At 59.3% G+C, this 19,972-nt stretch overlaps 1 protein-coding gene across 8 annotated transcripts in view; it reads left to right on the forward strand.

The window, feature by feature from the left end:
- Positions 1 to 19,972, forward strand: part of NOL4L (nucleolar protein 4 like) — a 53,774-nt gene that overhangs the window by 25,319 nt on the left and 8,483 nt on the right. For 3 of the 8 annotated variants that reach the window (XM_061361402.1, XM_061361403.1, XM_061361404.1), the window contains one exon: positions 14,496 to 14,637. In XM_061361402.1, coding sequence (XP_061217386.1) covers positions 14,496 to 14,637 — 142 coding nt within the window. Of the gene's footprint in view, positions 1 to 8,640; positions 8,787 to 9,002; positions 9,218 to 11,165; positions 11,308 to 11,350; positions 11,484 to 13,593; positions 13,869 to 14,495; positions 14,638 to 19,972 lie in introns of those variants that run through there. The other 5 variants (XM_061361409.1, XM_061361408.1, XM_061361407.1 and 2 more) reach the window with 5 other exon arrangements.

Below are 19,972 nucleotides of genomic sequence, written 5' to 3' on the forward strand. Positions count from 1 at the left end.
TTCAGATGTACAGCCCTAAGAAAAGTCAAATAGGAACCTGTTTCTTTACCTCCTCTGAATGGCCTGGGGGCTTGGGCAGTTGGGGTCTGAAACCCAGACCTTGCTTTGGCTGCTCTGATCCATCCCAAATGGATCAGCAGCTTGAGGAAGTTCAACCGCAGCCACCCCGCTCTGGTGTCAGAGTGGGAGAAGGCTCTGTTGTCTGATGCCGGTGTTAAGCCACTGGATTTGATCTGGGAACGGATGGGGCAGACTGCCACAGGATTGTCCCCAGGCTGTGCAGTGCTCTGCAGTTGTGCAGCTGCAGGATTAGCTACGGGAACCTCTTTGCACCATGGAAACAGGCTATAAAAAGACAAGTCTGTTTTACTTGCTCCCCACAATCTGCACTGGAAACCAGTGCTGGATTTTTGTTCCTGCACACTAGAACCTCACCCTGATCCCACACGTTACTACCAGTTGCAGGAAGTGAAAGAGTTTGTATTGTGCAGTGGTAAAAAGCATTACTAATATTTTATGCTAACATTAATATGCTAAGGCTGTGCCCAATGGGTACTTTATCTAGAGGCACCCTCAAAGGATGTTGGTTAGAGCATCCCCTGCTGCGATGTAATGTGCCAGAGGTGGGTTGATGGAAGGAGCTGGACAGAATCGAGCTCCTCCATCGCTTCCACAGTGAAGCCTTCCTGCTGGAGGGCAGAATGGCACCTGATGGGCAGCACTGCTGTGTTTTGGAGCTTTTTTCCTTTGCTCATGTTGGACACTTGAGTGGGCTCAAGGTTTCGTTTGCAATAGGTTCTCTTACAGCTTTTGAGAGGGAAAGGCTGCGACGTGCTGGGGTTCGTGCTCAGGGTGGGTTGGGTGGTAGAACTGTGGACAGCTCCAGGGGCTGAGCTGGGCTGGAAAGGGTCAGGGGTAGCAAAGTGGCCTTGCAGTTTGCTCTTCTTTCCACCATAACCCCCCCAAGAGGCTGCAGGCTCCAGCAGTGACCCTGGAGTTTTGGCGCTGCCCGCTTGGGGATGCTGGCTGGGAGAACTTTGGTTGGTAATTCGGAGCTTTGAGTCTTAACCCCGAGTTTTGGTTCCGCAGTTTGACACTGGGTACATACATAGAGCATCCTGCTAACAGGGATACTCCTGGAGCTCACTGAGAGCAGGGCAGAAGCATATGTCATATGGGGACAGAAAAGGGACCAGCTGAGGCAACCAGCAGTTGTTGGTTTAGATCATAAATCAAACCCTTGATGGTACTGGTGGCCTCTGCAGTGTTTCTTTGCCTGAGCTCTCACTGGTGCGCTGGGGGGCAGCTTCCTCAGCTTTTCAAGCTGTACCAACCGAGGGAAAACCATGTGGAAGAAGTCAAATTTGCTTCTCAGTGTGCTCCTGAAACCGGCTCCTGAGAGCACAATAACCAAAGAGGAGTCTTGCTGCTCCCACTTGTGAAGGATCAAAGCTTTCCCTCAGCCCAGGAGGCACTGACAGGATGGAGAGGCTGCAGGAGGAGAGGTTTGCACCACCCAAATGCACACTCCTAGATCGATGCTTCCAACCTGCTGCTGGTTGCCCCCCAGCTCAGCCTTGGTGCCATGGTCCCTCCCCAGCCTTTGGTGGTGGTAATAGAAACAAAGCAAACTGCAGCCTCGTGCTCAACTTGGCTTTGGCCAAAAGCAAATATTCGTGCGTGGCAGCACCAGGAGGGGTAACAATGAACGAATTCATGCCAAAATAGCCTTTAAATTTCATTATTCAGGGAAAAAGCCATGTGCATGTAACTGAACATGTTAGTGCTGCTCAGCACATTAGTACCAGGGCAGCAGCATCTCCAGAAGGAAGCACAGCCAAAAGAACCTTAAAGAAAGCATTTTATCTCTGCTCAGGGACAAAAAGCAGGCGGAAGAGAAGCTCTTTACATGGCTGCTCCCAGAATGAAGGGTTCCTGCAGAATACATTGCAATATAGTTCTTGGAGTCGGTACCTGTATTCTGGCATGATGGAAACCAGCTGTGACCCATGCTGCTTCAATTGGGTTCACTACAATGTGCAGGAGCTTCTGGGGTGTCAGTTGTCCTTCACTCCCATTTGACACCAGTTCTCACCTGGGGGAGAAAAATCAGGGCCAGACCCTTTCCACAGAGCACTGAAACAGGCACATTTCAGGGTATCCTCTGAGGCATGGAGGCATCTCAGAACTTCCAACCTTCCCAACCTAGCAAGAAAGGATGGAAAAGAAGATACTTGGTATTTGTAATGATCCTTCCTCCTCCTTTTCAAACACTAAATATTAGCATTTGTAAGTGATTGGTGATTTGAGTTTATTGCAGTCATTTTCCAGTCAATCTTTTCTGTCTTACCCAAACTCAGCCTTGCAGTTCTTTTTCATGCCACGCTGTTGGGCAGGATTTCCACTGATGGAATATGAGGGCTGTAAGAGAACAAATCCCAGTGCTGAAAGGCCAGGCTGTCCCACTGCTCCAAGATGCTGCTGCTGCCTTGGCAGACACAGGCCAGGGTGAGAAACCAGGTTCCAATGATACAGAAACATTGTCAAAGATTGCTTCAAAGGCTGCTGACAGGAGGTCACGCAATCAGGGGATGGCAGGAGCTGCTCGTGGGTAGGAAATAGCAGAGGCAGTTTTCTGGTTGCTATGGCTTTGCTCCTAGTAGTGTTTGAGAGGACAGAGCCACGTCCTGCATCATCCCACCTCCATCCATCCTTGAGAGGATGGAGCCACATCCTGCATCGTCCCACCTCCATCCATCCTTGAGAGGATGGAGCCACGTCCTGCATCGTCCCACCTCCATCCATCCTTGAGAGGATGGAGCCACGTCCTGCATCGTCCCACCTCCATCCATCCTTGAGAGGATGGAGCCACGTCCTGCATCATCCCACCTCATTCATCCGGCACTTACCTGTAAACCCGGGGTGTGGGAAGTGGTTCTCAGAACACGATTTCATGCAGTGTTTTAGCACAGACAGCAGGAGGACCCTGAGAGGGGCCCCGCAGGGGTTCAGATCACTCGGATGCACCAGGAGTCCAGTGCTGGTGAGGACTCTGCAGGATTCAGGAGCTCATGGGGCCTCATGCTTTGCAGTGTTAAGGCCTCCTCCCTCCACTCTCCTTTCTCCCTGGTGCCCTGTTGCTGTGCTTGCTCACTCCAGTGTCTCAGAGGGCTCTGGCATTACCAGGACAGCTGAGGTGCATCTTCTCCCAGCAGCTCTCTTGCTTCCTTCTGCTTCACATCCATCTCCAGGCTAATCCCAGGGTGCAGAACGGGCACTGAGGATGCAGCAGAGGCAGGGAGTGGGGCGAGCGGCTGCAGAAGGGCACACAAGGATCGAGTTTTCAGTCTGTAAGGTCACTAATGAGAACGGCAGACATCCCATTCCACATAGTCCAGAGACCAGAACCAAACCTGGCAGAGCTGGAAGCTGCTGGGTGCTATCTAGGAGCTGGGTTCAGTTGTTCCAGTGCTGGGTGAAGTGGTCCTGAAGAAAGTCTCTGTGTGTTCATAGAGGTGCAGCGAAGGCAGAAGCACGCAGTCAGTATTTAGAAGGAAGTGGGATGATGCATTTGCATCACATGAGGATGATAAGATACTTCCCAGTCCATTAAAGAGGGTGTTAAACACCTCCAGGAATAAATACCCCTAAATCAACTTGACAAGAGGGCTCTCATTCAAGAGGCCTTTCCTTGGCTTGGGCAGATCTTTGTTTCCTGCTGCTGTTTTTTAGGACATTTTGGCTCACTGGAGAAGCTCCCTGAATGCTCCCTTACACACGGCACAAAAGGGAACCACGCACCCAGGGAGGCACCGCGACCTCAGCGGTTGGAAACACGGATTGAGCCCCTGCCGTGAGGCTGCCCACGGAGCTGCAGCAGTTTTGCACAAGCCCTCTAGTGGGGATGAGCTGCGGGCAGGAGCCGGTGAAACCCTGCTCCAGACACAGCCCTGGGGCAGGCAGGGCCGCAGGCAGGGCCGGGTTCACCGGTGGCAGTGATGGCTCAGCAGAGCTCCCCTCCTGGGCCGTGCCCATGCGATGCGGGCGGGCAGGTGATGGCACGTTCAGCAGCCTTCAAACGCAAGTGAATGCTTTGCTATCAGTGGTGTGAGTGGCATTAACTCTGCTGTTCCCACCTAGGGAAACCCTGAGAGCTTCCATTTCCCACTCACTGTGGTGTAACCCAGTGTAGCTATGGGATGGGTGAGCGCTGGGCCTGTTTGATGCCAGCAAACACCTCGAGGCCCCAGCTTGGGTGAGCTGGGATGAATCCTGGCACTGAGCTTTCATCTGGGGATGAGATGTGTGCAAGGCCCTGACTCCTGGCATTCTGGGGGAAAATCCCGTTATTTCCTTGTAAGAAAGGAGGTGCCATTGCCCAACTCCAGTGGTGTGAGGCAACCGCATCCTCCTGAGCTGCTCGGGTGTATTTAGTTGCTGCGTGTGACTGGTCATGTCCGTTTAGTGCACTGGTGGAGAGAAGCTGGTGCCTTCCCCACTCTCCATTCACTCCCCTGTGGTGCTGTGCAGTTACCAAGGTCCTGGAGAAGTTTTCTGGCTGTTGGTGGAGCTGTGGTTGTCGTGAGCAGCGAAGCTGTGATGTGGCTGATCCATACGTGGTGATTAGGACTCACTGCCCTCCAACACACACATCTACCCCCAGAGCACATTATGCAGTGGTAGGCCTGCTAAAGCCGAGCTGCTTCAGCCTGTTTCTGGGAGTGCTGGACAAGCAGGGCCAGAAACCACAGTATCTGTCTTTAATTCATCATTTCTCCCAAGAAACCTCCTCCTTGGGAAGGGGAGATGCTGCCTGCGCCCTGGGCGATAACAGCATCAGAGGCAGCTCTTCCCAGCAGAGCTAGGAACAAAGGTTTGGTTCAGGTCCTGTAAAGTGGGGCTGGGACACATTCCCAGGGGAAAAAGGAAGGACCTCGGGGTGGAATCCATGGAACAGTCTCATGGATCCAGTTCAGTTTGTCCCATAGCTGCAGCATGCTTTCCATGGGGAGGTTTCGCGTCGCATCCCGAGCTCGGGTGCTGACGTGCTGGGGGTTGACTTTGATCAAGTCACACAGATGCCTGTTCCTTAATTGCCTTCTCCCTTTAAAAAGGGCAGGATACCTTAGAGAGGCTCCCGAGGTCTCGCTCGCTAATAAAGCTCCTCGAGAGCGTGGATGGAGCTGCGCTGCGAGCGAGCTGGGATTAATGATTTCCGTTCTTACAGACGATGAAGCTGTGGTTCAGCTTCTTAACCTTGACTCCGCGCTCGCTTCTGTTGCCGCTGCCGTTCAGCCTGCGCAGGCAGCCTCACACCCCCCAGCCCCACGTGCTGAGCCCTGGGTGCGCAGAGGGAGCCTGGGTAGCTCCCAGCAGTCCGATTGCCTCACAAAGATGGATTCTGACACGTGTGGGGTGGCTTGGGAACGGCTAAAACAGGGTTAGCCGTGGTTCTGTTGATGCTGACTCCGTTCTGGGTTAGGTGTGGAGAGATGAGGTGTGAGGGTTGCTATGGTATAAGACATCCCTGCTGATGCTGCAGGTTCAGGCTGGCAAGGAACGTTAGGGGATATTCGACCTGTCCCTTCAAACACCCGTTCCCTGCACCCCAGGGGAAGGCAAATTCCATCCACAGAAACTTCTTTCCAGCTCCTTCACTTGGCAGGGGCGGGTGCTCCCTGCGGAGTATGAAGCTCTATTTCCTCTCCATCTCTTGGCCTTGGCTCCTGGGGGGAAAAAGCCCTTTTATTCGTGCCTATGCCCGGTGCTGACAGCAACCACTTGTACAGAAGGAGCGCCCAAGATGAAGTGGGAATAGAGCCCTCAGCCCACCACAAACCTGCTCTGTGATGAAGTTCCCCAAATCTTCCCTTTCCTCCTTGTCCCTGACTCTGCTCTGGTTGGCGGATGAGTTAAAACACGATGATGAAAGCTGCTTATCCCCCTCGTGCCATGCAACCGGGGCCCTCCTTCGGCCCCCCTTTCACTACTCGCCTTGCCCCTGGGAGACCACATTTTACTGCTCGTTACCCGGTGGGGTTTGATGGTCACAGAGGACCCAATGCAGGAGCTCCCATTTGTTATTTAACCTACTTTCCAGAGGCACAAGAACATCAAGTGACTTGCACAAGGTCGCCCATGAGTCAGTGACTCCTGTGGCGTGATGGCCAGATCCTGCCGTCCTGCAGTCCCATGCTCTCACCACTAGATCCCCATGCCCACACTCAGCAACAGCACCACTATTCAATTAAGCTCCTGCAGTGCCTTAAATGTCGTTTATTCCTGGCTTTGACAGCAGCCCTGGTATTCTTGCAGAGCCTTGCCTTAGGAAATGACAGCATGTGAGGTCAGGGCAGCGTAAGCAGTGCCCTTGGACGTGTCACTGCCTGGTACAGGCAGGCTGCACGGTGCCAGGGCAGCTCAGCCCGGGCATGGCTCATCCTGGACCTGCTGCTCCGGTGGCATCCTATGGGAGCAGTCTGACAGGGAGCCCCAGGTTTCTGTATGGGCAGGTCTGTGTCTGGGTGAAGGGGTTGGCAGGGATGAGAAGTGATGAACGTGTGAGGAGAGAGGGAAGGAAGTGACTTGTAATATATTTGATGTGTTTTATATATAGTATCATAACAGTAGTACTGGTTTATCGTGGTGTGGGATTTTTAATGTGTGATCTCGGAGGGCACTTTCCCCTGTTCCTGACAACCAGATAAATTGTTTCCAGTTCTATATATCCCATATATTCTATATTCCATATATTCTATATATTCCAGTTCTATATTCAATTGCCAGCTATTTCGCCCTCGATAATTTGAATCTGAAAAGCACCCTCTAGAAGGGAGCTCCATGTCTGGCATTCCCAGTGCTCCCTGGAGGCTCCCACTGGTGAGCCCCATCTCTGCCTCTGCCACCCTCGTGACCCTGAGCCCAGGCACCAACAATCGTGTTTCTGTGGGGCTTGTGACCCCGCTTATAGCAGTGGTGACCCCCTCAAAGGGTCAGGACCCCTCCGGGCAGCAGGACCAGCTCCTGCCCCGCAGCAACTGCCCAATGCGGTTCCTCCCTTGCATCCCGTGTGGATGCGGCTGCTCAGCACCAAGTTTCCCCGATGTGAAATTTAGGTTAATCCATTTCCAAAGTGGATTAACTTAACTCCCACAAAGGCACTTAGTATAAAATAAGAGTGTCCACATGGTGAGGCAGCACCGGATAGTGGCTGTGCTTCAGGCTCGCACCCCAGCCAGTCCATGTCCCAGCCTTGCTCCCAGGGGGATGCACTCTCCTAAATGGCTTTTTGGTCGATCTATCTCGAAGCCAAAGGGAGCTCAAAGAGGAAACAAAGCCCAGCAATGGGAAGGGGTTAAAAGCCCGCTCCACCGAGGTCCACAAACCTCCTGTTCACCTTAAATGGTCAGGATTTTATTTTAGCTCCAGGGAGGAGCAGCAGCCATTGAGCTGGAAGTGAGCACAGAGCAGGCCCCGTGCTGGGGCTTCCTGCGGGAGATCCCGGGGCTCTGCTCCTGCCCTTCAGCCTCTGGCTCCATAGAGCAGCCTGGAGGGGATGGAAACATGGAAACACAATAGTGAGCGATCCCCATGTTCAGCTCTGCCTTCGGATCTTCCCGAGCAGCCCCTCCTCCCTTGCACGCTTTCCCTGGTAGGGAAGTGGTTAATGGGAGCGGATAACATCATAATTGGACACCCGCACTAACAAGCCGTAAACACCAATGTGGCAGTTCCCATCCTCAGCTCTGGCACAGGCTCTGCTGCAGGCTCCGCCGCTCACTCCCTTACACTTGCTTTATTCCCTAAAAATCTCCTTCATAAGCATTGAAGATGCTTACTGAGATGGGCTGGGGAGGTGGACACCGAGGTACCAGCACCTATTGAGATGCTGGTGCCCATTGAGATGCCGCTGCACATCAAGGTGCTGGTGCCCATGGTGGGATCCCCAACTGGCTGGAGGTCACTGACCCGTTGCCCTCAGGGTCCTGCTCGGGAGCCGGTACCGTCCTGGGTATCCTCAGCTCAGCTGGGGCATCCCCATCCCTCCCTGGATCCGGGGCACGGTGCCCGAGGCGCGGCCACGTTCCCCACCAGCCGAGCTCCCCCGTTCAGGCGGGGCAGGGTCCTCCCCCGCTCGCACCGTGCACGGGAGAACCGGCTGAGACAAAAGGATTCAGCGGCGGCGGCGGGGCCCGGGCTCCGCGGTACCCACCGAGGCGGGGCCGGGGGCTCCGGCGGGGCTGACACCCTCCGTCCGGTACCGCGCTGCCGGGGCCGGGCGTGCAGCGGGTCCAAGGGTGGGCTGCACCCCCGCGGGCCGTGCGGAGCGGAGGATGCCCGTGCGTGTGGCCGTGCCGCGCGTACCGAGCCGAGCCGAGCCGCGCCGTTCCGTGCCTCCGGCCGTGCATTCTCTCGGCTCTCCAGCAGGCGCCCGGCCCTGGACATTGTCTCTTCCTCCCGGAGGAAGGGCCCTCCCCGGCTCTCCACAATGTGCTCTTCCAGGCGCGGCTCCCCGCGCCCCCCGCCCGGTGCGCCCGCCCCCCGCGGCCCCGCTCCCCTTCCCCCGCCTCCTCCGCCCGCGGCCGGGCCCCGCTCGCCCCCCTCCGCCTCTCCCCCCCCCCGGGAGCCGGGAGTGACGCGCTCCGCAGCGCCGGCCCCTCTCCCCGGGCAGCAGCTGGTTGTCAGCCTCTCCGGAGCGCCGCCAGCCCGGGCCCCCTCCCTCCGTCCCTCCGCCCCGCGCTCCCGCCGGGCTGGCGCAGGCCGGCAGGCCCCGCGCCCCGCTCCAGGTACGCGCCCGCCCGCGGGGCTCCGGCACCGGGGCCCCCGGGGCTGAGGATGGCCGGGGGGGGGGACGGACGGGCGAGGGGGGGGAGATGCGGGGCGGGGCGGGGATGGGGGGGGGCGGCGCCGGGGCCCGGCCCCAACTCCGGGGGGGAGCGGCCGCACCGCGTCCCCGGGAAGTTGCGGGTCGCCCGGCGGCGGCGGCGGGGGAAGGGGAGGGGAAGGGGAGGGGGGGGCGCGTCCTTCCCGGCGCCGCTCCCCCTTCCCCGGAAGAGCACAAAAGCGCAGAAGAAGAAAGTGGGAGGAGGCGGCGGGAGCGCCCCGGCCCCATCAATTCCCGGGCACCGGCCCCGCGCCGCCATCGCCGCCCGCCCGGCCCCGGCCCCGGCCCCGGCCCCGGGCGGGGATTGTGCTGGAAATAGCCGCCTCCCGGGAGGTAAAGCCCTACTTACGTGTCAATCCCCGCCGGGCGCTGAGCCCCGTGCGCCAGCCCCGCTCCGCGCTCCCGGCGGGCAGGGCTCCATCGCGGTGTATTTATTTACCTGCGGGCGGAGGGGCGAGGGGGGCGGGACGGGACCGGCACCGGGACCGGCACCTCGGTGCTGCCGCCGCTGCTGCGGGGAGACACGCGTGGGAACCGCGTCCCACGGCGGGACCCGCCGGCGGCGGGGGGGAGCCCCGGGTGCTCAGCTCGCAGAGCTGCCCCGCTCGAACCTCTCCAAAGCGGGGCACCCCTGGTACCCGCTTCCCGGTGCCCCTGGAAGAGCCAAGGGCCCTTTAGCACCTGGCGGTCCGTGGGTGTCAGGGTACCGGAGAGCAAACACCGGCCCGGCCGATCCGAGTGCAGGTGCCGGGGAGGCGGGTACGGGGCTCCGGGGACAAGGGGTGGACACGGGGCCGGGGCTCTCGGTGCCCCCGGTCCGGCTGCCCCGGGTTCAGCACCTTCCCGCTGAACAGCAGGAGCGTGGGGCACCCCCTGCCCTGCACCCTCTGTTTGGGGCAGTAGGACACCTCGGGGAAGGGGGGCGGGGGGGTGATGGTCTCCCCTTCCTCTTCCATCCGCCGCTCGCCTTTTACATGGACTCTTTTGGCCGTTGTGGGGAACTACCAAATACTCGGGTTCTGCCGCGTCCCGTAGGAATGAGCAGGAATTTCAGTAAATAAGGATGTAAGTGACCTGACAAAGAGCGCGGGGATGTTCCGCTCGGGGTGTGCTCTGCACGCAGGAGCAGCAGCGCCGGCACCGCTCGCCTCAGCCACCAAACACCGTGCGCTTTAAAGGCTCCTCGGGCTCTTTGAAGCAATGACCACCCCGGTATTTGTGGCTGCAGCATCAATCTTTGACCTGGAGTGGTTTATCTTCCATTAGTAAGCCTTTCTCTGCGCTGAACTGGTTAAGTTAGGGTCAAATCTGGTTCAATACCTTCTTGGCATGCTCAGAGGGCTGGCTTTAAACAGTGGCTGAGGCAGAGATGAGGCTGCCTTCCTGTGAGCTCGGCCCCCAGCGCCGCGGGGTGCTCTGCAGGTCTGGGGGTGCCTGTGCCGGGTAGGGCCGGTGGGCACGGGCACGGCACCGGAGCAGCGCCGGGGCTGGCACGCTCGGGTTGCCTTTTGTTGACTCTAAAAACACGGCAGGTTCTGGTGGGAAGCTGAGCGTGGCTGTGTGCTGGGGGGGTTGCACGCACACAGCCGCCGTTCCTGCTCCGTGGAAGGAAATCCCATCGGGATAGCAGGCTGTGGCGTGAAGGGACACGGTTTAAAATGAAAGGGCTCAAAGACAGAAAACAAACGGTGCTGAGGTGCGGAGCCTGGAATCCTGTGAGCACAGCATGTAAATGACTGGAGAGAGGCTTTAAGGCAGGCCCCGAGAAACTGAGCCTGCTGTAAAATAAGCAGGTTACCGATAGCCTCGCATCCGTCTGCGAGCTGTGGTTCTGGGAGTCACTTCCCCCCTGCCCTGATCCAGCTGCACTACAGGAGCTTGTTCTCCAGGCAGGAGCCACTGGAGAAGAAACCCTGCCTGGCGATGACAGCGCTGGGGTCAGAAGGTCCTGCTGGTGGTCCTGGATGTGCCAGTGATGCTCTGTGTGCGTGAGGCAGGCGGGGTGGCTGTGGGGAGCCAGGGCTGACAGCTCTGTAATAGGAAGGATCACCCTTTCCTGGCTCGGAGGGAAGTTGAGGCTCGGCAGACGCCTGCCCACGGTGCTCGAAGGCTGGGGAGTGGGAAGTGGGACAGAGCCACGGAGCACGAGTCCTGCTCCTGGCGGGGAGAGCTCACCGGCCCCTGCGGGTGCCTGCGGAGGCTGCCAGTGCTGGGCTGCAGATAAGGAGAGGAGCAGGGCCGTTGTTTTCCAAACCCTGCGCGGAGCCGGGAGCCCTGCTCCAACGCTTGGGTGTGGCCTGTGAATGCACCAGCAGGATCCATCCGACTTCCCCTGGCAGAAGAGGAGCCGCACGCACGCTGCTGACCCTTGATCGCTCGGTCCCGGGGACGCTGGAAACAAAGCGATGGGACCGTGCTGCGGGGTGAGGAGAGCGCTCCGGAGAGCTGGGGAGGCAGGAAGGAGCAGGGCAGCAGCGGCAGGGCTGGGGCTTGGGGTTCAGCTCCGGGCTGGCCCATTGGGGCGGCCGCTGTCGCTTCCATCCCTGCCATGAGTGCTGTGGAAGGGGGCAGAAGGCGGCGGGTCCCGAGCCTGGTGCTGGTAATGGATTGCGTTCTGTTTTCTAATGAAAGTTTCATTTGAAGTTTGTTTACAGGAAAGAAGAAATTAGCAGAGAGAATTCTCCTGAGAACGCAGAGAGGAAAAGAATGAGCTGCCTGACTTGCAAGCCAAAAGAGGGTGGAAGGGTAGATTAGATTTACCGTATTGCTCCGAGTCAGAGCTGTTGCTGCTGTGGAGAAACGCTTCCTTGTTTGGCTGGATGGTGGAAGCGCTTTGAGGCTCAGCCTTCAGCCAGGGTGTTGGCATCCAGGGGAGACTCAGAGCTGCCCACCCAGCCAGAGATGTTGATCCCACTCTGGTGTCCCATATTTTGATGCTGGGACATGAGTGGTGCTCCTGGGCCGTGGCTGCAGAGCTGGTGCTCTGGGTGTCACTGCTGGGGACTCAGGTCCTTGGCATTGTCCTGGCATGACGGGGACATGAGGAGGTCCAAGTGCTGAGCCTTTGGTCTCCAAGGTGTGTCCTGAGGAGGGAGCTTGCTGGTGGCTTCGTGTCCCACTGAGGGATGCAGCAGAGGATGCCAGAGCTGTGCTCGAGGTCAGGGCCTTTCTCTTGCTTTCGGGAAGAGGCACAAAGGTGTGAGGGGCTCCTGGAGCACCATGGCATGGGCAGAGCTGCTGGCTCTGGCTGTTCCCTGCTGCTGGAAGGGTTCACCCACTGCCTGCATGGTTGCTCGGCATCCCCTTGGGATGGGCTGTGCTGCGGGAGCTGGGTGCTGCTGGGAGGTTTGTTCTGTTGGCGGTCGGGCTGAGGGGATCAGTGCTGGAAAACGGAAAACCCTGGCTGGGAAGCAGGGGTGACAGTGGGGATGTGGGGATGGGGCCGCCCGGCAGGGTCCCACCATAACCACCTCCTCTCTGCTGGTGGCTGGGTCCTGCACTGGTGGCTGTGCCACAGCTGTGTTTGACTCGAGTCATTTATTGCTTCTCAGTCTGTGGTTTGATAGGCAGAGGATTTCTAATAGTGGGTGAATGTTGTACCTCGAGAGGAGGCAGCACCTTTGTGAAGCGCTCTGCTCAGTGTGCGCATGTGAGGTGGCCTTCCTGGCCCTACCACCGCTCCTGAGCACATGGGGACCTGCCTGCCTCCCAGGCTCTGCCCTGGGTGCTGAGGCTGTAACTGAGCCCTGCAGACTGTGCCGAGCCAGGCGCTTCCTGCAAGCATCACAGGTTGCTCCCGAGCTCCTCCTCCTCGCACAGGTGAGAGCTGTGGGCAGCAAGGGCCTTGGCATTTGCATTTGTCTCCTAAGCTCTGACAGTAATCTTGAGTAAGCCTTGTGAAGAAGGCCAGATATTAGGGTGGCTGCCTCCCTGCAAATGCTTACAATAAAGAGACTATTTATAGTGTGCAACGGGGAGACCTTTGCAGCTCTGCTCCTCTCTCTGCAAGATGGAGAGGCAGGACTGCTTCGTGGCTGCGGTGCCACCGGTGCTGTGCTGAGCTGGGGACACCGCGGTTCCCCCCAGCCCTCGTGCCCTGCTCGCCCTGGGCTGGGTGTGGGTGTCCCCATTGCCTTGGTGGGCACCCATGGGGTGGCTGAGCCCCGGCCGTCGCCCGTCCCTCCATCCGCTGCTGCGAGCGGGGCTTCCCAAGCCGTACATTCCAGGAAGCTCCCCGGGAGGCACAGGGAGGGAGCGGGCTGGGGGCGGGAGCCTGCGGATGGCTTCAGGGATGGGGAGCGGGGGGCGAAGCACAAACCCGGCTCTCAAACACGGTTATAGGTTCACAATAGGGGTGGCAGGCAGCGGCGGGCGGCCGGGCACTGAGTGAGGAGCAGGCGAAGGCTGGGGGGGTGCTTGCCAGTTGCCTCTTCCATGGAAAGGGAGCGGAGATTGGGTTTTATCTCAGGACCAGGGGGAGGGAAGAGGAATTAGAAGAGCAGAGGCTTTGCAAGCCTTTGAAATGCTTCAATCAAAGGGGAGCGTGGTTGAAAGCGGTTCTGGAAGCGGTTTTGGTGCTCCCCTGCACCCCAGGGCTTGGGATGCGGTCACTGCTGTGGGAGGGGAGGCGGATAAAGGGATCAGCAGCAGGCCCGTGTTCATTGGGGAACATGGCTCTGCTTCCTCCCGTGTTGGGAGCTGCGGCCGGGGAGGTCCTGCGGCCCCTCCTCTCATTCAGGAGCTCAGTGCTGCCTTTCTGGTGATGGTTCTGAAATCCTGTGGCTGACCTTTCCGGCGCTGGAAGCAGTCCAAGGGCTGTGTCTCCAAGTACTGTAAAGGTTAGCGAGGAGGGAGAGAGAAAACGTCCTTTCAGCTGCAGGAGTGGGAGAGAGGAATGTCATCTATGCTGCCGGGGAGCAGGCGCTGCTCCAGGCTGGGTGTCCTTGCCTCGCCAGGGACCTCACTCCCCCGGCTGCTTCCCAAGGTGTGTGTTGTCATTGTGGTGTGGGTACAGAGGCGATATCCCTTTGGAGAGGGCTGGAGGAGCAGTCTCTTGGGGCTGGGGCTGGGGCTGTCTCTGCTCTGCAGCATTGGGCAGTGCAGGTCTATGGGGATGGGTGCTGCTCTCTGGATCTGCCCCATCGGCCTCTCCCTGCTGGTGCCGATCCTCTGGGAATTCCCATTGCAGCGCTGATGTGATCTCAGAAAAGTCCGAGGTGTTTTATGGAGCCGTTTCAATGGAGTTGTCCCCATGCTCAGTTCCCCCACGCCGCTGCCTCGCCAGCACCAAGCTGGGTGGAGGGAGATTAAAGGGTAAACTCCAGGGCTCAGCCATCCGCTCCTACAGGATGCGAGCTCTTTCTAATTGTCCTCAATTAGAGACAGTGCCATTGCTCAGGCACGTCTTCAGGCAGGAAGCAGAGCCTGTCCCAGCCACCTCAGGGAAGGGCTGTGTGGCCATGGGGAGCGCCGAGGGGCCAGCAAGTGATGCTGGGGGCCGGAGCTGCCCGACAGATTGGTGTTAGGAAGGAGCTGGGTGAGGAGATGTTAAAGGCAGAGAAGGGAGGATGAAATCAGCTCGGTTTGTTAACCCTTTGCTGCTTGCCTCCAGGATGAGACATCGGTGAGCAGCGAGGACTTTGATATGAACGACTCCACATGGATCTCAGCTGACCAGCACCTGAACTCCAGCCTGAGCCCCAGCCAGGACGAGAGCATGCGCAGCCCGCAGAACCTGCCCGGCCATGAGGACGGTGAGTGCCGGGGCGGGCGGGCAGCGCCTCCGCTGCAGGATGCTTTGTGGCCTATTAAACATTAACCAGTCCTTTCTGATCAGGTGTCCCACCTGCAGGATGGATTTCAGATCCCTGCAGGCTTCGAAGCAGCGCCCGCTCCCAGTCCTTCCCATATAGCCCCTGGGTTCCTGCTCAGCCAGGAATAGTATGGGTTCCATACTATGCCCCTGGGTTCCTGCTCAGCCAGGAATAGTATGGGTTCCATACTATGCCCCTGGGTTCCTGCTCAGCCAGGATAGTACAGGTTCCATACTATGCCCCTGGGTTCCTGCTCAGCCAGGAATAGTATGGGTTCCATACTATGCCCCTGGGTTCCTGCTCAGCCAGGAATAGTACAGGTTCCATACTATGCCCCTGGGTTCCTGCTCAGCCAGGGCCCTCCCCAGCTCCGAGCTGATGGTCCTTGTGCAGGGAGCCGGCTCCCAGCTCCTGCAGAAAGGTCACCAAATCCCCTCCTAAGGCATCAGGTTGTAGTTCCCTGGGTTCCCTGTTAGTCCTGGGCTGTGGGTGCTGACCTGCAGCAGGAAAGATGCCAAGGCTGCACAGTGCAGGTCACAGCTTTCTGTGCTTGGAAAGCTGCTCCTTAGACAATGCCTTGGATCCCCCAGGCAGGAAATGTGTGCTCTGCAATAGCCAACAGTGATGGGAGCGCGGGGTGGATGCGGGTGTCCCCTGTCCGAGGGCAGGCGGTTGGAAGGGGAGAAGGGGGCACACGTGGGCTGGCTGGGAGGCAGGGTCTGGTGACGAGGGGTGCTGTGCTGCTCCTGGGAAACTGCTAGCTGAAAGCAAAAGAGCGAGTAAATAAATGGTAGAAGGAGGGGTTGGGGTCAGGGTTCACCTCCGTGATGCTTGGAAGGATTCGGTGCTTGGGCTGTTACCGGCTTCTGCTCCAGAGGTTGAATCCCCCCTTGTCCCCAGCCTGGTGCTGCTGAGGGAACGGGAAGGGAGCGGTGGAGCTGAGGGACAAATGGGGCTGGGTCAGTGCTGCTTTAAGACCGGGGACTGGAAAACCACCCCAAGGGACATAAAGGGCTTTTGTGCTGGCAGGTCTCCCTGGGGTGGCTTTTGGCTGCTTGTGGCCGGCAGCAGGGCAGCAGGGACAGCAGGGACCCTGCTCTGCTCAGCCCGGTGCCTCGTGGCCCTGCAGCCTGTGTTGGAGGAGCTGCTGGGTTCAGCAGCAGCCTCGGGGGGATGTGAAACCTGCCTGCGCTGCACCCAGGGGCACTTCTGCTTGTGAGGGCCCCGCCGTGGGGCCGTGCCCGGGGCAGGAGGCTCTGGTGGGAGCCCAGCTCCCCCATCAGCACCGTTGGGCTCTTGGGGACCAGGCTGCAGGCTCTGCCCTGAGCGAGAGCCGCCTCATCTCATACCCACGGCCTGGCTGGGTCTCAGTGGCCCCTGAACTTCACCCTTCTCCCATTGGGATGCTTCAGGCTTGTGCCTTATCCCTGACCACCGAATTCCCAGGTCTCGTTTACTATCGACAGTGACACAGTTTTCATCCCTCTGCTGAGCACTGTTACTCCACAGGACAGTAACTTAATGAGGGACTTGCGTGTTTAGGCAAATGAAGATGTTCTCTCAGTCCCCTCTCTCTGCCCTCTTAGGAAATGCTTCCAGTTTCTCCTGCCCTGTGGTTTCTCTTCAGGTGTCCTCTTCGGGGCCCTTCTTGGCTCCTTTAATTTCTTCTGTAAGGTTCAGTGGTGAGCAACAAAGCATGAATAGTCCCTTGCTTTATGTGAGGAGTGCCAGTGTCCCAGGCTGTCCCCAGGGCTGGCAGCAGCGTAACTGGGTGGGCTTTGGCAGACCAGAGGTGATGGAGCCCAGGGTTACTGACAAGATCCACCATGAAGAAACCAGGGAGTGGGATTTCCATCAGGCCCTCCCACTTCAGGAGGGACTGAGGAGAGGTTCTGTCACTGTGGTGAATGTCCATGTCCTCTACTGGAGCTTGGAGATGCTTTGGTTTCCTTTTCTCTCCGCCCATAAAAGCTCTTTTTTCTGGAAGCAGATGTGTTTTACTGGGCTCACCCTGGCTTAAAGGCCATGCACGGGCCAGACTTCCCTAAGGAAACCATCGAAACCAGCCTGTGGGACCTGTGTGCCCATGGAGCCCAACTGTGCAGAGGGCTCAATGTGCTCCCTGCCAGAACAGGACATGTGTCCACATCTCCTGCTCTCGCCTGCCCACTGTGCCCTGCAGCAGCCCCACAGAGCCCCAGCCTCCTGCCACCGGCAGCGAGCCCCCGCAGCCAGGCTCGGCTCCAGGCAGCCCAGCACTGTGGAGGGGTCACACATCACCTCCTTTGCATCAGGACTCGGTGCTCTCCATCCTCTGGAAATCCTCTGGCGTTGCTGCACTGCTGCTGCCTGACGGGTGGGATGCTCGGAGTGTGTCTGCAGTGTAAGACACCGTATAAAGTATAAAGTTTTAATGAAGAGCTGCCCTGTAGGGGAGCAGGATCGTCTGACAGGCTTGTTAAAAAGGTCTTGTTTAAAGTACCGAGGCACCAGCTCCAGGTCTGTCAGAGGAGGAGCCAGTGCTCTCCTATAGCATGTGAGTGGAGTGGTGTGAAACCCAGAGAGGCAGGAGAGCAGGGAACATCACCCCATGCTTTGATACACAGGTACCTGCTGAATCTCCAGAGCTAAAAAGCAGCTGGAATGGAAGCCAATACCTTAATACCTTGTTCTGTCCCCTTGTCCATAAGCTTTGGCCCAGGATGGCCACACTGCAGCCAGCGTCAGCCCTTGGAGCAGCAGGGAGAGCAGATGAGACCTAATGGCTTTGGTGGTTAAGGGACAGAGATGGCACCACCGCAGAGCACCGGCAGCAGAGCCGGGTTCCCGCTGGGATGGCGGGTGCATGGCGGGTGCATGGCAGGTGCATGGCGGGTGCATGGTGGGTGCAGGACACCCCGGCCAGCTCTGAGCACACGCTCGCTCCTTCCACTTTCCTTTGTTACTCGTCCTGTGGCCCAGCACGGAAAACGTGCAGCTCCTGCAACATCCCGTCCCCATCGGATGTTGCTCACAGCGCCCAGGCCCGCAGGAAGCCGGCGCCTACCCAAAGCGACAGCAGGATCAACACGAGCCCTTTGCTGCTCGAGTGGAGCTATTGTGCAGGACATCCTGGAGGGCCACGTCTGCAGGAGCCAGCACGCAGCCCCAGCAGATGAACTGGAGTTCATGAACTGGAGCAGATGATGGAGTGCTGCTCCATCTCGCTGTCCCCTGTGCCTGTCACTGCCCCTGGGGGTGTCCTGTGCCCGCTCCCACCTGAGCGTTGGTCCTGCTGATAGGATGCAACTTGCCTCATCCCTGGCCATGCCTCCAGCTCCATCACCCAGGAGCGGTGCTCAGCCTGTGGACAGGGGTTGCTGCTCTCAGCCCGTTCTGCCCCATCCTCCTAAAGAGCTGCGTACTCCCCAGTGTAAGCTTTGCTTTCCCTGCATGGGGGGCATGGGATTGCTGCATGGCACCATGTTGGGACAGGTCCCTTCCAGCTGAGTCCCTGCATGTGGCCCTCACTTGACTGGCAGCATCCTGCTGAGCCCTTCTGCCTGGAACAGCAGTGGCTAATCCAGACCTTGGAGAAAGGACTTTCTTAACCTACTTAACTGTGCAGGCACACGCTCCTCGGGGGCATCCCTTGGGGCAGCTGCTTGGGAAGGCTCTGACTGTTGGGGATGTCCCTCAGGAGCGCTCCAAGGACACAGAGGCAGGCGTTCTCAGGATGCTGTCCTGGGAGCAGGTAGAACACATCACCCCCTGCCCTGGGGACACAGGGACAGCACGGAGCCGTCCCCAGCACAGTGTCCTCTCTCTGGCATGGCTCGTGTCCTGCAGCTCTGGGTCACAGCCCCGTTACTCGGTGGGATGCTCACGATGTGCTGCACATCCCCTGCTTTACCCAGGCTGCAGCATCCTCCCTGCTCCACAGTGCTTCAGGGCTTCTGACACCACCACTGGATTTCCCTGGCCCAGACCCCCCCGACAAGTCACAGACCGGCATCCAGGCCTTGCAACAGCTACGGGTGACCTTATCTTGTTTTGCTTAGCTCTGTATTTCTCCTCTCTGCGGGTGCCCCCCCACTGTGCTGTCCCCACACGAGCCAGCGGGCGCGTCCTTGCCTTGCCTGTGCACCCGGGGCCGGTGGCTCCGTTCCCTGCCGCCTCTTCAGGGGCACATCTGCTCCTCCCGAGCAAAGGCCTTGGCCGCTGATAAACACCCTCCTCTTGGCGCCGTCTGCGGAGCTGCAGGGTGAGAGGCGCAGCACGGGCCCAGGGATGCGGTGTCTGATGCTCTGAATGGGGCTTGGGCCCCCCTTGGCTCAGGTTCGGGGGGGCTCTTCCTTAGCCTGGGGCAGAGAGGATCACGGGCAGCCGGTGCCTGTGCCCCCGCTTTCCTCCCCACATCAAGCACCCCCACCTAAAGCAGAGAGCAGGGTGAGCCCCGCAGCGGGTCCCTTCCCTGGGGGGGCTGCAGAGCCCCAGTGCCTTGGGGACGGAACGGCCCTGCCCTGCCCGAAGGAGCGGTGGGCAGCAGGGTGTCCCTGGCGGCAGGTCCGTGCTGCAGGCACCCGCTCCGTGCGCATCCTGCCCAAAGCCACCAAACCCGTTTGCTTGGCGTGGGGAGCGGCAGTGCCCGGGCAGCGGCGGGTCCCCTCCCTGCGGCAGGATCCGGGTGGCTGCCGGCGGCGGTGGCACAAGGAGGGGCTTGCTCTGCACCTTGTCCTTCCTCACCGAGGTGGGGGCCAGGTCCTGGCTGGAGCAGCCCTGCAGCAGCGCGGTGGCCAGGGCAGCGGTGGCAGGAGGGACGGGGCCAGCCCAGTGACCGCGTGTTGGTGGCAGGGCTGGTTCTGCAGCGGGGCTGCTGAGCTTTGGTGCCCATTGCGGGGCTGCGGTGCGGGAGCTGCTGCTGCTCCCTGGGGCTGGGCAGCGGCGCTGGGGGGAGACGGCGCCGGGGGGCACGGTTGATGGCGAGGAGGGGGGGCGGCCGCACAGCGCTGCCTTGTCCGGCCGAGCACGCACATTGTGTCCTGCGGGGCCAGATGTCTGCCTGGTCCCGGCGCTGGGCGAAGGCAGGGAGCCGGGGAGGGAGGGTGGGCGCTGTGTCTGGGGCATGGCGAGGTTTGCACTAACGAAGGAAGGCAGGAAATAGAGCGTCTTAACCGGACACTGCCCCAGCCCCACCGCCCCGCGGCCCCCGGCAGCATTGCTGCTGCTTTCCGACTGCATCTTGGAGGCCGTGGGCTGCAGGGAACGGGCTCCGTGCTCCAGCCCTGTGAGCGGT

The sequence above is a fragment of the Neopsephotus bourkii genome, unplaced genomic scaffold (genome assembly GCF_033783945.1).
Source record: "Neopsephotus bourkii isolate Nb327-2 ecotype Australia unplaced genomic scaffold, CSIRO-AGI_Nbou_v1 NB_1060, whole genome shotgun sequence".
Taxonomy (NCBI): domain Eukaryota; kingdom Metazoa; phylum Chordata; class Aves; order Psittaciformes; family Psittacidae; genus Neopsephotus; species Neopsephotus bourkii.